Source organism: Aethalodelphis obliquidens, unplaced genomic scaffold (genome assembly GCF_003676395.1).
Source record: "Aethalodelphis obliquidens isolate GAN/ISIS:26980383/991018 unplaced genomic scaffold, ASM367639v1 scaffold13, whole genome shotgun sequence".
Taxonomy (NCBI): Eukaryota; Metazoa; Chordata; class Mammalia; order Artiodactyla; family Delphinidae; genus Aethalodelphis; species Aethalodelphis obliquidens.
Genome location: NW_020837957.1, coordinates 4,219,214 through 4,234,559, shown reverse-complemented (window position 1 = coordinate 4,234,559; position 15,346 = coordinate 4,219,214). Strand labels below are relative to the sequence as shown.

Genomic DNA, 15,346 nt, shown 5'->3' with positions numbered 1-15,346 from the left:
AAATTGAGGCTTAAGGTCTCTGACCCTGGTGTTCATGTTTCTGGAACCCCCAATCAGATTAGGTTGTCTGAGATAGAAGAACACAATGAAAGAATCTGCAGTTATGCAAGGAAACTCTAACTCTTACATCTCACAAAGGGAAGCAAAATACCAGGTACTCAGAGGGTACAACCAGTATTAGTTGGAGAAATAATAACAGAGGCAATCCAGATTGAATTAATATTCTGCTCATTTTCAAGGAGATCAGAACCTACAACAGCTCAGGGATTTCTTCTTACCATCGTAGGCTGGGCATAAGGGTTTGGAAAAATGATATTTTAATTTTAAATGTCAGGGAATGGAAGCAACAGAGAATTCCCTAAGGAAAAATAATTAGTAATGAAGGAAAGAACATACACATATCAGATATGAAACAAATTCTTCTGCGAGTAAGTCGCACGGCTTACTATAATGCAGGAAAGAGAAGAATATATTTTGAAAAAGGAAGATCCCACCCATCTCCCCATCTATCCTTCTCTATAAAGCCTGGAAAAAAAGAGATACATCTCATGTGCCAACTCCAGAAGATTTTGGCCAGGCTGCTTGCAGCTCTGTCTAGAGGGGGCTTCTCAGACTACGCCTGGGATGTGGGATCTAGTCGCAATGTCTGCTGAGGGTTTGGAAGGGGAGTGGCAGTTTATATGCTTCATGCTTGACATCCCTGATCTAATCCCAACCCAAATCATGTTTGATGCGTTGAAGCCAAGCTGAGCCTCTCGCCTCCAACTCGTTGCACTGGAGGTCTGGGCTGAGCGCTTAGCATCAGAATGCATGCAATCTTTACCTTCCCCTTGCACCGTGCTGAGTTTCTACCAGGAGTGAATGCCAGTGTGTAGGAGACTGGAGCTCTCCTCCCTCACCGATGACTCTTTGTTTTATACTGAACTCAATGGGGTGCTGAACCTTCTGCCCAAGTGAGGACAGGAAAGGGGGTGGTGTTACCAAGCAGCAGCAAATTCAGGGATTTTGCTCGCTGGCAGGCTAATTTGGGGGTGGGGGGGGGCACCTGGAATAGGCAAACAGCACCAGACTGTCCTCAATTAAAAGCTATCTCTCCCTCCCCAGATTTTTTGATTAAATAACTCCATTATGGATGGCAAATCTCCAGGAACAAGATTAAACTAATTGCCCCTTCATAACTCCATGTCAAATTCTTTAATTCCTTGTATCACTGAATTTTGCAGGGGAAAGAGAGGAGGCAGTAGCACACATGCCAGGCTAGGTCAACTCCTACTCTCTCATCATTTCTATCAACCCTCTTCTCCTTGACTTTGCTCAAGTCCTCCCTCGCTATTTTTATTCTCTTTCTTCCTCCCACAAGTCTCTGAACTTAAGGAAGAGAGGAATGGAGCTGAAAAGGGAACTGATACTTATAGAGCCCCTTCCTAGGTGATAGGCACCGAAGTGGGCATTTTGCAACATTATCTCATGTCATCTTTACATCAGTCCTGAGAAGGTAGGCATTACTGTTCCCATTTTACAGACTTGGGAACTGAGATGCTGAGTTAAGGAGCTTGCCCATGGACACAGAGATAATAAGATACGGACTCAAAAGCCTGTGTTCTCTCTACTTAACCAATGGGCTTCAAGGAAGTGCTCTCTTTCTTGGTCCCCTTGCTATATCATCAACCTGCCCCTAAAACAGAGCACTTCCCGTAGAGATTCTTGGGCCAGAATATGCACAGCAGAGTATTAAAGTTGAGAGGAATTTAAAAATAATTGAATCACAGACCCTGATTCAATGTAGATGAGAAAATATACTGTGGTGGTTTTTATTTGTTTTTTTTTTTTTTTAATATACTGTGTTTTTAACTTGGCAGAAAGGAGGCAGATGCTGGAGTTCAGGTCCTGGCCCTCGAAACTTCAGCTGCCTCTTGATCTTTTGGAGTTGATGTCTTCCGTAAAATAAGGTGAGCACCACCTCCCTGCCTACTTAACAGTGTAGCTGGCTCATTACATCTTTCTGATCATGACAGCTTTTGTAAAACATGAACCATTATTATAATGAACCATCCATATAAAAAATGCTTGCTGATTGATTGATTAGGGGAACTGAAATATATGAGTCATATAAAAACAAGGTGTCTTTCTTTAACATTTAAAACAAAGGTGACACAGAAGCAGTTAAGCCTGACTGACCTATCAGCTCAGCCTTGCTCTCTTGTCACATGGAACACAGGAGAGAGTGTATGTAGAGTGACATGGGCTCTTTAGGCACCATTATAGTGATAGCCTTCAAAGGGTTTGTGAGTAATCAGAAATTATTTGTAAAATGTTTTGTATGATTATTGAAATTTTAATTTTTTCCTCTGGAAAGAGAAACAGTAACTTTCATCAAAAGTAGTATAATATAGTGGGTAAAATTTTTGAATTGGAAACCAGAACTTCTGAGTTTAAATCTCAGCAACTTCACTTACTAGCTGTGACATCTTGGGTGAATTAATTAATTCTTCTATGCCTCAGTTTTCTCATCTGTAAAATGAGGGTAATAATAGTACCTATCTCATAGGGTGGTTGTGTGGATACATTAATGAACATATGTGAAGCAGCTGAAACACAATCAGTAAGCAAGTTTTCATAGCTGCCAACCAGCAACACCATCGCCATCGTAAGTTCTCTAAGTGGTCTCTGACCTTAAGGATGTTTATGAGTACTCACCATGAGACACACTCCATTGTTCTGATTAAAAATAGCTATCATTTACTAAGCAACTCCTTTGGGCCTTACATAAATATACTTACAAAGTACTAACTACTTTACATGCACTACTTCCTTAATTTTTATAAGGGTACTATGAGATGAATAGTATTATTAAAATGATTTTACACCTGATTAAGCCTTGACTGGGGCTTAAAGGTTTAAGTAACTTACCCAGGATCATGTGGATAATGAGTGCAGAGCCAGAATGCAAACTTAGTTCTGACTTGTCCCAGAGCAAAAATTTGTAATCAGTATAGAACTAAATGCTTCTAGTTAAGGACAACTTCTCAAGGTAAGTCAGCAGTGATCCTCGACTCACCAAAGGACAAAAGTAAAGGAATCAACGGCAGCTCATGACACAAGGAAAAGATGATATTGCACCAAGAATTAAAATATAGCATCTGTCTTTTCAATTCCAGGAAAGCTATGAGAGCCACAAGATTCAAAGCACCTAGGGAGCAAAGCATGTCGCTGAAGATGTGTCCCTGTGGGTTCTGGAAGAAACGGAGATGTCTACCTCTGAGATCCTGAGAGGGGTGAGGAAGTCAGGAGACTGTGAAATGGAGGCCAGAGGGGAAGCTGAATAGGCCCACATATTCAATCAGGACTGAGTGAAGACAGGACCACAAGGGGAAGTTCAACCTCTATGTACCGCTTGTGACATCAGCTATACATTGTTTTCTGATAAGCTTGTAGTTAGTTAGCACGAAGGTTGGACCAAGTGTGTCCAATATTTCTGATGCTAGCTCTCAGTGCCTGCTACACAGAAGGTGCTTACCAAATATTCGGTGAATTGATTCGAAGAGGGCTGGAATATTATGTCATTTCTCCATGAAATAAATTTGGTGGGGATGCACAATGTAGGATCCCATTAGGAATGCTAGCTTTCAGTACGGTCTCCTGAAGAAGCACCACACTTATTCAAGGGATTTTGTTAAAACAAAATTAGGAATGCTAAAACAGGAATGCTTCTGGAATGAGCTTCAAAACCAATCCACAGGCATCACAAAATAAATTATTTTATTAACACATTTTCCCAGTTTGATACTCAGAGTAATTACTGGTCTTGGCTCTAAATGACTTTTGGTCATTTGGGTTTTCTGATTTATCACCATTAATGATATTCTTAAAAATATGCCCCAGGCTCTGCAGACAATTCTAGTAACAACAATCAAATAATCCCTAAATGTAGCATCTGAGTGCTTTCTATATTAACTCACGCCACCCTTACAATAGCCCTGTGAAGTAGGTATGGGAGTTATCTTCACCTACTAATGAAGAAACCATGACTCAGGTTTTGTAACTTGCGCAAAGCAACCTCAGGTAAGAGACAGAGCCCAGTTATTTGAGTAATTGTGACATCGTTGGAATAAGTGTCTATTTGTATCTCCCTCAAATTATGTTAAAGAGAATTAATGGTATTCCATTGTGTATTGAATTTTCATTTTGTTGTTTTTATAAGGGCATATTTCCTTATAGTCCAATCTTGCACCCGTTAATTTATTTAGCCCCTTTGAGAAATGTTTACTTTTTAAGGACAAAACCACTCATGGAAGATATAATAGAGGTTTGCTTCTACCCTGAATGTAAGGAGTGTGGTATCAAGGGAAGCAGATAGCAGAACTCTTTATCTCATATCTCTGCTTCCATCTTCTCCTTTAAAGGAAAGATCTTTACATTTTATTAGCAGAAAGAGATGGACTACCGTGTAAGGTAGGTGTTCATTTATTCCCATTTTAGACATGAAGAAACTGAGACTCAAATAGGTTTAAGAAACTTGCCTAAGTTTGCAAGAGGTTGAGTTCAGGTCTATCAGATTCTAATATCTTTCCTGTAAAATAAGCTGGCACTGTATGCTAGGTCCTTCAGGGGTTAAGTACAAAGTTTCTATTTGTGTTTAAAGAAATATCAATCACAAATGTCCAGTATGGAAAAAATTGATTTAAAAGTAGTTCCTCTAAAAGGTGGAGATTTGGTTCAAAATTAAAGTCTAAGATAGGCAAGAGACTGCCCAAACCTCTATAACTGAATTCAAGACTTGAGATACAGATACATTATAATCCAGGATATGAAAAGACAGAATGCTTTTAGGGCAGGGGACTAGAAATGGGGGAGCAAAGCCATGACTCTCAATAAAGGGTCAAGAGTTAGATTAAAAAATGATGTATATACAGATATAGATAAATACATACATACATACATACATATTAGTGTGATGGTTAATTTTATGTGTCAACTTGATTGGCTGTCAGGTACCCAGATTAAACATTATTTCTGAGTGTGTTGTGAGGGTGTTTCCACATAAGATTAGCATTTGAATTGGTGACCCTCCCCTATGTACGTCAGCATTATCTAATCTATTGAGGGTCTGAATAGAAAAGAGGTGGACAAAGGAGGAATTCACCCCCCTTTTCTGCCTCATTGTTTGTGCTGGGACACACCTTGTCATCTTCTGCCCTCAGACTGGAATTTGCACCATCAAGTCTTCTGGTTCTCAGGGTTGAGGCTCAGATTGAATTATTTCACCAGCTTTCCTGGGTCTCCAGTTTGTGGACAGCATGTTGTGGGACTTTTCAGCCTCCATAATCACGTGAAGCCAATTTCTTATAATAAATCTATCATCATCATCTCTCTCTCTCTCTCATCTATCTATACACATATATACATATATCCTGTTAGTTCTGTTTCTCTGGAGAACCCTGAACAATACAACCAGTAATAAAGAAACAAACAACTGCAAAGTACTATGTACACATCAGGTACTGTTACTAGGATATTCTGTGTGATTTCTTCATTCACTCATTTATTGAATAACTATCTATATGCCCAACGTGTGCCATGTACTGTGCTAAGCACAGGGAACAGAAAGTCAAAGAAGATTTGATTCTTCCAGAGACCAACCATAATCTACAGAAAAATTCCATAAGGACCATTATTACCCTCACTTTACAGAAAAGGAAATAGAAGCTCAGAAGAATTATAGGACTTATCTAAGGTTACATAGGTAGAACATGGCAGACCTGGGTATTATTATATGGCTACCTCCTATTAACCCGAGATTCTAGAAGAAATTATTTATACAAATGGCCAGAAAGCACTTGGAAAAGAATGTGGTAACAAGAGGTGCCAAAATATGCCATGTAGATTTGTCTTCAGAAGGGTTTCTCCCACAGCTGTTAGGAGTGCTATTGGCAGACAGCCTTCAACTGTCAACACTTCAGGATCTGACTCAGCTGCAGAGAGCCACCTTGGCGAAGGTCATGCCCCTTTCTTAGCCTGCCCATATTGGAGCACTAGCTGTATAAAGGTTATCTATCTCAGCTAAATCCAGGACAACCCGGAAGGGTCATTCTAGCTCACAAGTTCCCCATGAGATTAGCTTAGGCTGTTGTTGGATGTGCAAAACAGCTTAACTTCTCCCTCTGCCCACCCTACCCCACAGGTATTGAGCGCAACATCCTGCACACTAAACTTGGAATTGGAGTCAGCATGCTGCACGGAAAACCTGTTGAGAAAAGGAGGGACTCTGTCCTTTTTTCATCCTCCAAAGAGCACAACTATAACATGAACAAAAGTTACACAGAGACAGCATCTGGGTTTAATAAATTTCTTTCAACAATGAAACAGCCTTCCTCAAAAAGCAGTGAACGTTGTAAGACAGAAGGAGCACTATTACTGTTGGAGGCATCTCTATCAACCAAATAAGTTGGTATTTTACTTAAGTTTGTTTCTTTTCATCCTTCTGCTGGCTAACACATAGCATAACATAACTGGTATTTAGAAATTAGTGATTAGAATTCTCTAAAAGGAAACTTCCTAGTTTCAATAGGTTCTGGGAATAATTTTAAGATAGATGGGGAGGAAATCCCATTTTCCAATAACTCCCCAAATTTATCTGATTATTTAAGATATAGTGGCACAGAAACTGTGTCAATATCTACCAATATCCATTCACTCCTTTATCTTTTAGTAACAGAACCCTGAATTTTAGCTGGTTATATGTGTATCCAGCCAAAAACTACATTTCCCAGACTCCCTTCCAGCTAATATGGCCATATGACTAAATTATGCCCAGTGGGATCTGGGGGGCAGTGATCGGTACAACTTCTGAATTCAACACTTAAAAGAAACCACTTGCCTTTTATTTTCCCTTTCCTCCATCCCAAGGCTGGAACATGGAGGTGTTTCGTGATGGTAAGGCACCAGCATCCTTGAAAAGGTAGAGCAATAATACAGAAAGTTCCTGGGTTCTTGAATGACCCCTGGAGCAAGACTCTATTACCCATCTGGACTGCCTACCAGCTTTGACTCTTTTGTGGGATAGAAATAAATCATCCATTTTTTTAAAGCCATGACTATTTTGGTTTCTGTTAAAGCAGCTCTACCAATATTCTAACTCATACAGATCCCAAATCAACAATTGAAACATGGGTGATTTTCCTTCTTTACCATATCAGCATGATATCTTACTAGGAGACCACAACATGATAAGAATAGAAATTAACATCTTTTGCCTGTGAGTTGACCTCTGCATCCTCCTGTCTTCTTTTTTGGTGCTTGGCTTTGTCCTGGTCCATACTATACTTGATTTCTATATAAAAATCAAGGACCCAGGTGAGATCTGGACTGGAATTATGTTCATTTGCCTGTAGAGTAGGATTTTTGCCAGTAGCTAAAACCCTGATTTTCTATGTTGCTGAAGCTTTGTTTTGGGGAGGAGTAATTTTCAGATAGGTTTGTTTATACTGTATATACACATAGATATATATGACACATTCATCCATCCATTCATTCATTTCATTCATTTATCGAGTCATTTGACCATGATGTGTATATAGGAAACCTACCCAAATAAAATGAAAATCAATTCATGATAAGAGATATTAAATGGGTTACAATTCATTAATACATATTCACAGATAGATGAAAAGAACAAGTGAAACACAACTTTATCTTAAAATTCTTAAAAAGAAATAGAAATCAGAAATTCAACATAAGACATTGTTATGAATAGCTTACCATTTGGAATTTTCTTTATTTCTAGTAGTGTAACAATTGATGCTTTTGTAGCGTAAGAACCATAGCCTAAATGAAATATTCTGATATATCATTAACTGGTATAGGTCCTATTTCTCTTTTTGTACCTGAATTAAGTGTAGCTGTGTGAACGTCTGATTGCTTGGATGGAAACATCTAAAGCTGTGCAAAGCATTCCTCATTTTTATCATGGCACTAACTGGATTTCAGAAGGTTCTTTCTATTTATCCAGTTCTGGAGATAAAGTTCTACCTATGTCATTGGTGAAATACACCTATATTTGGTTATGGGTTATCTAGAAGAGGGCATGGATTCTAAAGCCAAGAATATGTTTCCAGTCCAATCGCTCTTTACACTTATGTTTATCCAGAAACGTGCCTACCTTTCCCTAAAGCAACAATCACAGCTCATTTTCTTACAGTAAATGTCAAAAATCACAACTCTTTGGCAATCATAGTAATGAGAGAGCCAGGTTCTCACATTAGAGGGAACCAGCTGGGAGTGTGGAGGCAGTAGTGGCGGGGGGGATCCCTTGGTTTGTGGGGCTGCAGGGCTGCAGGAATTGCCTAACCCTGGGATTACTTCTCTGGGTGTCTCCATCTAGTTTTAACATTGTTTCCCTAACATCTTTTTGTCAGTCTCAGCCACGTCATGTCAATATACCACTTTAAAAACTGGTGTTGGGAAGAGCTCAGAGTGACAACCACTCTCCTTGCTGTACCCTCATTATCTGGTAGGAGGAATGACTTGGGCAGGCATATTCGTTTTGATAGAAGGGACTTCCCCTTTCCAAGAGTCAACTAGCTTTCAGCAAATATATCCCACACATGTCTGGGATCGTTCTAATAAGTTTTCTTTCACAGAAATTTGTTCACTGAACCCCATGAACTTGCCTTCTTACACTTATCCTGGTAGCTTTCAAATGACCACTAGGTTTATTACACTCTATAGAGAAGTGGATATAAACTGGTTTCAGGCATTGAAATAAACTTTTACAATTGATAAAAAATGATTTAGCAAGTAAAAAATGATTTGAAAGATGTTAACTGAAAAGTGAAAGTGTGTACAGTTAAAATGCCCCTATTACTAGAAATCACCTATATTGTAGACCAACATGTGAATTTAAAATCTGTACCCTCCATGGCAGAAGGGAAAGAAAACTAATACATGTTATGCCTCCTTTTTCAAGAAAACATCTTAAGATGGCAAGTGAGTATGATTAAAAATTACCTGAAATATCATTTGCTGTGGTTGACTACTATTAGCAATCATGTTAGTTGACCCTAACCATAGTGGTAAAGGCCATTATAAGCACTAAGCACTAAAGAAGGCATCTTTATAGACTTTATTCATCCCAGGCAGGCAAACATTTATTCCCAAAGGATGGGTGATTGCAACTCCTTTAGAAAGGTTAGTCGAGATATTCCAGAAGCATCTCAAAAATGGTTCAGCATTTATTAATTACCTCGTTCATGGGAAATGCTGCAGGGAGAGCACATTTCTCTAAAGAAGATGCCAAGAAGCCAAGAACATCTTAGCTCCTAGTATGAGAGCCTTCATCTGCTCTTCACAGCTATTTTTGGAAAACAATTGCAGCATTTATCAAGTACTACAGAGAAAACACTGTAAATGTTGGAACTCAGAAGGCAGCAATTAGAGAAATTTAGTAGATGAGAATTGGAGAAGGAAGTACAACTTGTAGAAAAATACGAATTTGATTAATATAAATAAGGCATACCTGTATCTGAGGTGCCTAAATGATGAGATTATTTAAGACAATTTGATAATAAAATATAATGAAGCTTATGAGTTTTAATATCTTTTTAGACTATGATCTATGATGTTAGATTAATATTTCTTTTTGAAGCATTAGCAATGAAAAGGGTTTTTATTTTCCTAAAAAAAAGCAATTTTCTTGGTTTTCTTTCCATGAGTTTTTATGTTTTATATCATAAGAGATGACATTAAGATGTGTTTTTAAAAATCGCTATTAGTAAATTTGTATACTTCATATTGTTTTTAATTGTTTCAGGAGTAAGTCTGGATAATCTTTATGTTATTCTTTCCTTCTTTGAAAAATGATTGCAGGAAAACATCAAAAAGAAATGTGATCTCGTGCATTTTTACCATTTTGAAAAGCACAGTAACTGCAATATAGAATGAGCATAACTTTCCATGGCTAGAACGAGCTGCTTCAGGTTTATAGACTTCATAAAATGGTGACCATATGCAGCCTTCAGTTTAAGAAGTTTCTGATCTACTTAACGTGTATGGGCAGAGCACAGCTCTCTGTCCAACCTCACCAAAGCTTGAAATAAAATCCACTCACCACTGGTGATGGGGAAAGTGCAATGTTGCCTATTGATGCCTTCAGTTCATCTACAGTTGCAGCGTTCTTAAGAATGTCTTTAGCTTGCAATGGCTTAATCTTGATATTAAACTTCTTGTGTGATTCTTCTTCCTCTTCCGATTCGCTTGAAGAATAAAAGTGCTTTCCTTTGGTAGGTAGAACACAGTTAAAGATACACAACTCTTTTTTTCTACTGGGAGGCAATGATGAGTATAAGACATGAGTGACTGCACATAGAGGCAGCAGAAGTATCCGTAGATGGTAGAAAATCAAAGCAAAACAAACAAAAATCAAAGGGTAAAGAAGGAAAGAGTTAGAATTTATTCACCTTTCCTTGGAGCAGGATTAAGGATGGTGAATTTCAAGGAGCAATGGTTACAAAGTTGGCCATTTGTGTCTCACTCAGTACACACAGTGACAGGTGTGACAGGCCCACGGGAACTTCCTCTTACTTTGGAGACAGGAAGGCCTCTCTACTGATGATTTGTGATGATTTTTAACTGCTTCAGAGTGTGACCTGCTCTTACCAGAGATGGTTTGCAGGCAAAGCACAAGTCAGAGCTATTTTCCAGCCACCATTAGTGACGTTGTCATATAGGATTTCAGCAGACAACCCAGTACCCGCAATTTGTACAACTGTTTTTCAGCACAACTTTTCTCTTTCTTCTCACTCTCTCTTTTCTATGAATAGAGCAAGGCAAAATGCCTGCTTGTTAGTGATCAGGCTGTTCTCTGTGCTGTTTATTCATCTCTAATACAAGGGACAACAGGACTTGAGAAGCTTGGGTTTCGGCACCTTTTCAATACAAAATTTATCACCCTGCTGAGAGCAAATGAAAATGAAAATTAAAATATAAAGAAAGGATATAGCCGGGTTCCTCAGGTCTGATGCTGTAGCCTTCTTCATCCAGCTCAGGAGAGTTCTATAAAATACAAGTGCACATTAAGCAATTATTATCCTGACAATGATAAAGGAATTATTCATTTTCCTTCAAGGGTCTTCCAGTTAAGGGTATAGACTTGTCTCTTGTTTTGGAGGTGAGTGCTGGGCCCTATATATTTAGATATTTACTCACGGATATTTGGAGACTCTTCCTATTGGGAAAATAAACTAGGAATCAACTGTCAATGAAAGAAAACATTCAAACAGAATTTATCATGCATTTCCTGTAAGCCAAAGACTATGCTGAGCAACATGGCAGGGATACAAAATGCAAATTACCTTTCGACTGTATTCTGGTAAGCAAAAGTTCAAAAAAATGCGAAACACAAAACATCAGTGATAGGAGTTTGAAAGGAGAGGAAATTTGTGAGGTTTGGAAGAATTAGAGAGTCTGTGTGTGCCTTTCGGGCCAGATGGAGAGGAGAGGGGAGTCAGTGGTGAGGAAGAGCCTGTACCGAGACACCAAGGCAGGAATGGACAGTATGATTCCCGTAGGGAAAGGGAGAGGCAATGGTGACAATGACAGGACTGGAAAGGAAGCTGTATGGTGGGAGACCATGGAAAAGAAGACCATGGCTGGGGGCTGGGGAGCAACATGCTGCGGGAAGAGTCTGAACTTGATATGGCTACTGCAGCTTCTCAATTAAGGTAGGACACGCTGAAAGCAGAATCTTAAGGAAATATGCTTCAGGATATATTGGGGACAGAAGAAACTGGAGAAAGGAAAACTAATTTAAGATGCTTGCATCAATTCAGGTGAGATGTGCTAAGTAAATGACGAAGTTGTTCGTGGTGGGAAGGGAAGAATCAAGGACATTTGGAAGGACAATTTGTTAGTTCTTAGTAACAGACTGGTCATAGGAGAAAAAGAAGATGGAAGGTTCAAGAAGACTCCAAGATTGCTATCCTCAAATTCTGGGAGTACTCCTGGCTGAACTCATTCTAACAGAAGGCAAATAACATTTTTAGAAAAAAGACAGGAAAGATAAAAGATAGTTTGCATGACTGGGATTAGAGTTATCATATTTTAGTTCCTATTATATGATAAGTACTGTGACCCACGCTTTATTTTACTGACCCTTCATAACAATCATATGCAGAAAGAATTATCCCATTCACCAAGGAGGAAACTAAGAGGAATTAGACGCCATTTCTCAAGGAAACACACCCAGCAAATGGTAGACCTGGGCCTTGATCCCAGGTATTTTGAGGCTCAACTCTACGCCTGAGAGAGGAAAAGGGTGCAGAGTTCAAGGGCAGCCTCTTGTAGTTGAGGTCATAGGCCTGGAAGTAAAGAAGACAGAGCTGGAGAGAGAGATTTTGGAGTCACTGAAGCAAAAGACATACCATGACCATGGAGAGAGAAGAGGGCCTGAACGCCATGGAAAAGCTGCCATTTATTGGGCATTTATTGTCTCCCTCTGTCCTTGCAGTACTCAAAGCTACTTTTAAAATGCAAGTGTATTAAGGTTACTTTCCTGCTAAAAACCTGTCCCTGGCTTCTCACTGCACTTAGAATAATAGTCAGCACCACTGTGCAGCCCACAAGGCCCTGCCTGATTCTCACAAGGCCTTCTTCCCACTATTAATGTTTATGATTTGATTGCTGCAAGCTCTTTCCCACGTCAGGGTCCTCATAAATGTCCTTCTCTCTGCCTGGAAGTCTCCTCCCTCAAATGTGCAGTCAGTTGAACCCTACTTAAACTTTAGGGCTTTGCCTGAAGGCCACATCCTTCCCTAGGCCTTCCCTGCCAAAAACACGATGATATAATCTATTAAGAATAAAACCTTTATTATTACTTAGAGAAAGTGGAGTCTAGTGTATAATTACAAACATAATTCCTGTGACCCGAGTATTTTTTAGGACCAAGCAAATTCGAGGGAAATTCTGCTTCATTTAAACACTTACATGTTGACAGGACAGCACTAGGGTTTAGAGTTTAGATGGGGTAGCAGAAGTACTTGATGAGTAATTTCGTATTTTAATTATCATGCTTCTTGTTTGCTTAGAGTATCCCATTCCTGTGTATTAAAGAATTCTACAAAACATAACAAAAATCTTTCTGGGTGAAAAAGTGTTAATTTTGAGAAAAGAAATCATCCTTCCTTAATATCTTTAATAACTTCCTTTATAACATTATTTGTGAACAATTTGGATGTAGGATAACATAGGGGCTATCATAGATCTAGGGAATTAAACTGCTAAAAATATCAAAAGATCTCAATTCTGGGAAACAAATATAAGAGAGGACCAGGTAATGAGGTTGACAGAATGACATGTTTTGGACTGCACGGGTGGCATGAAGAATTTAACCTTTCTGAGCTTCAGTTTTCTTTTCTCTAAAATGCAGATAATGTAGTATTTACCTTCTAAGGTGGTAAGAATTCAGTAGCATATAATATTATAAATGGTGGTTGTTATTATAAAAATAAAATTCTTCTTATTAACAAATGTGCAAAAGCATTAACATCAATCTTAATTCTTATGAAAGGGGAGGCTGGGCCAGACAGTCACCTAAGGTATAAGTACAAAGGCATTTTGTAGGGATTGTGAATTTGGGCACTTACTATGCAATAGAAATGATTTTGGATGTGAATATGGTCTACACGTTTTCTATGATTAGAAATCTAAGAGTCATTGTGTCCATTTTGTTGTGGTTGGTGAAGTGTGTGGTGATGAGGTTAATTGCTTTTGGGGGGAATTATGAGGAGAATTTAGGTCTCAGCTGGGATTCACCTTCGCTCCTTGAGAAGCAACAAGTGATTGTCATTTGACCTAAGAAAAATCTGTACCACGAGGCTATAATAATTATCATGAGCTATGGTATGAAGGTTTGTATTCTCCCCAAACTTATATGTTGAAATACAAACCCCAAGGTGATGGTATTAGGAGGTGGGGCCTTTGGAGGTGATTAGGTCACAAGGCAGGAGTCCTCATGGTTGGGGTTAGTGACCTTATAAAAAAGACCCCAGTGAGGTTACAGCTAGAAGGTGCCTTCTATGAACCGGAAAGTGGGCACTCAACCAGACATCAAATCTGCTGGTACTATGATCTTGGACTTCCAGGCTCCAGAACTGTTAGAAATAAATACCTGTTGTTTACAAGCCATTCAATTTTTAGTATTTTTGTTAGAGCCGCCCGAATGGACTAGGACATTATGAAATCAAGGCCCAATACTGAAAGCTGCTTAGAAATATAACCAGGACTGAAACATCTGGAGTTAATATTTTAAAAAGCATTTTTTGAACACATATTACAGGCTAGGCAGCCTACTGAAATATTCTGCAAATAATTAGCTCAATGAATCCTCGCGACAGTGCTATAAAATAACTACTGACTTCATTTTTGCCGGCCAGCAAATAACCAAAGCCACACATAGGTGATATATGGAGGGGCCAGGTCTTGAACCCAGGTCTAATAGACTCTAGTGCTCTTAACTGCTACCTGTGCCGGCATGCTAACTGTGCCGGCACTTCCTAATGAGGTGTTTCACTTATTTCTGTGTCCTATTTTAAATACAAGAATGCCTCGACTCGTTTTCACATTCTGAAATATTTATAAAGACAAACAATCTTCTGATACTCACGTATCTTTCCCAATCAATTTCCGCATAAAATCCATTTGGTGCCCCATTGCTTTTCTTCTGTAATAAATTTGAAAATACGTTTAGAAGAGAAACAATTGAATGAGAAAAAAAAGAGACAAAGAACACTTCACTCTTATCTGCATTTAGCAAGAGCTATCCAAACCCAACACTAGAAAGACAAATTAGAGCAGCCTATTAAGCAGCCACATTGGTGTAACTGAATGGTAAATTGAGCTGCTGTGACACTGCATAAAAGAACTTACACACTTATTTCACAAAAGACTGTAGGATACCTAAGCATAGAGATATTAACAACTAGCTGTTCAAATTTTATTCAATTACTAGAGAGGCAGCAGCACCTACGTTATAATTTAATTCTCTATACCTTAGGGGATATACCCAGATGTATATACATATTTAAATGGAAATACCTTGACTTCTACATTACTCTCATATACAATTAGTTCCAACAGATCCAAAGAGTATTCATCCAAGCCATTAACTAGTCTTCTTTTAACTTTTCTGACACTGACTCAACTTTTTCCTAACCACCCCCTTGACAGAATATAAAGGAAATCAGCTCCAAATTAGTTAACTCAGTCTGTAAGTATTAAAAATAGTGCTGATATTCTTTTCAAATGGCTTTTCTTACCAAATTATTAATATAGAATTTGAGGATTAAGAGTAGAT

General features: G+C 38.7%; 1 protein-coding gene across 1 annotated transcript in view; it reads right to left on the bottom strand.

Annotated features, from left to right (window-relative positions):
- The window catches only part of SGIP1 (SH3GL interacting endocytic adaptor 1), a 210,727-nt gene that overhangs the window by 86,513 nt on the left and 108,868 nt on the right, over positions 1 to 15,346 (bottom strand). Inside the window, exons 5-7 of the mRNA XM_027114000.1 lie at positions 14,657 to 14,713; positions 10,995 to 11,049; positions 10,106 to 10,281 (exon numbers count right to left, since the gene is read on the bottom strand). Of these exons, the coding sequence (XP_026969801.1) occupies positions 10,106 to 10,281; positions 10,995 to 11,049; positions 14,657 to 14,713 (288 nt within the window). The remainder of the gene's footprint in view (positions 1 to 10,105; positions 10,282 to 10,994; positions 11,050 to 14,656; positions 14,714 to 15,346) is intronic.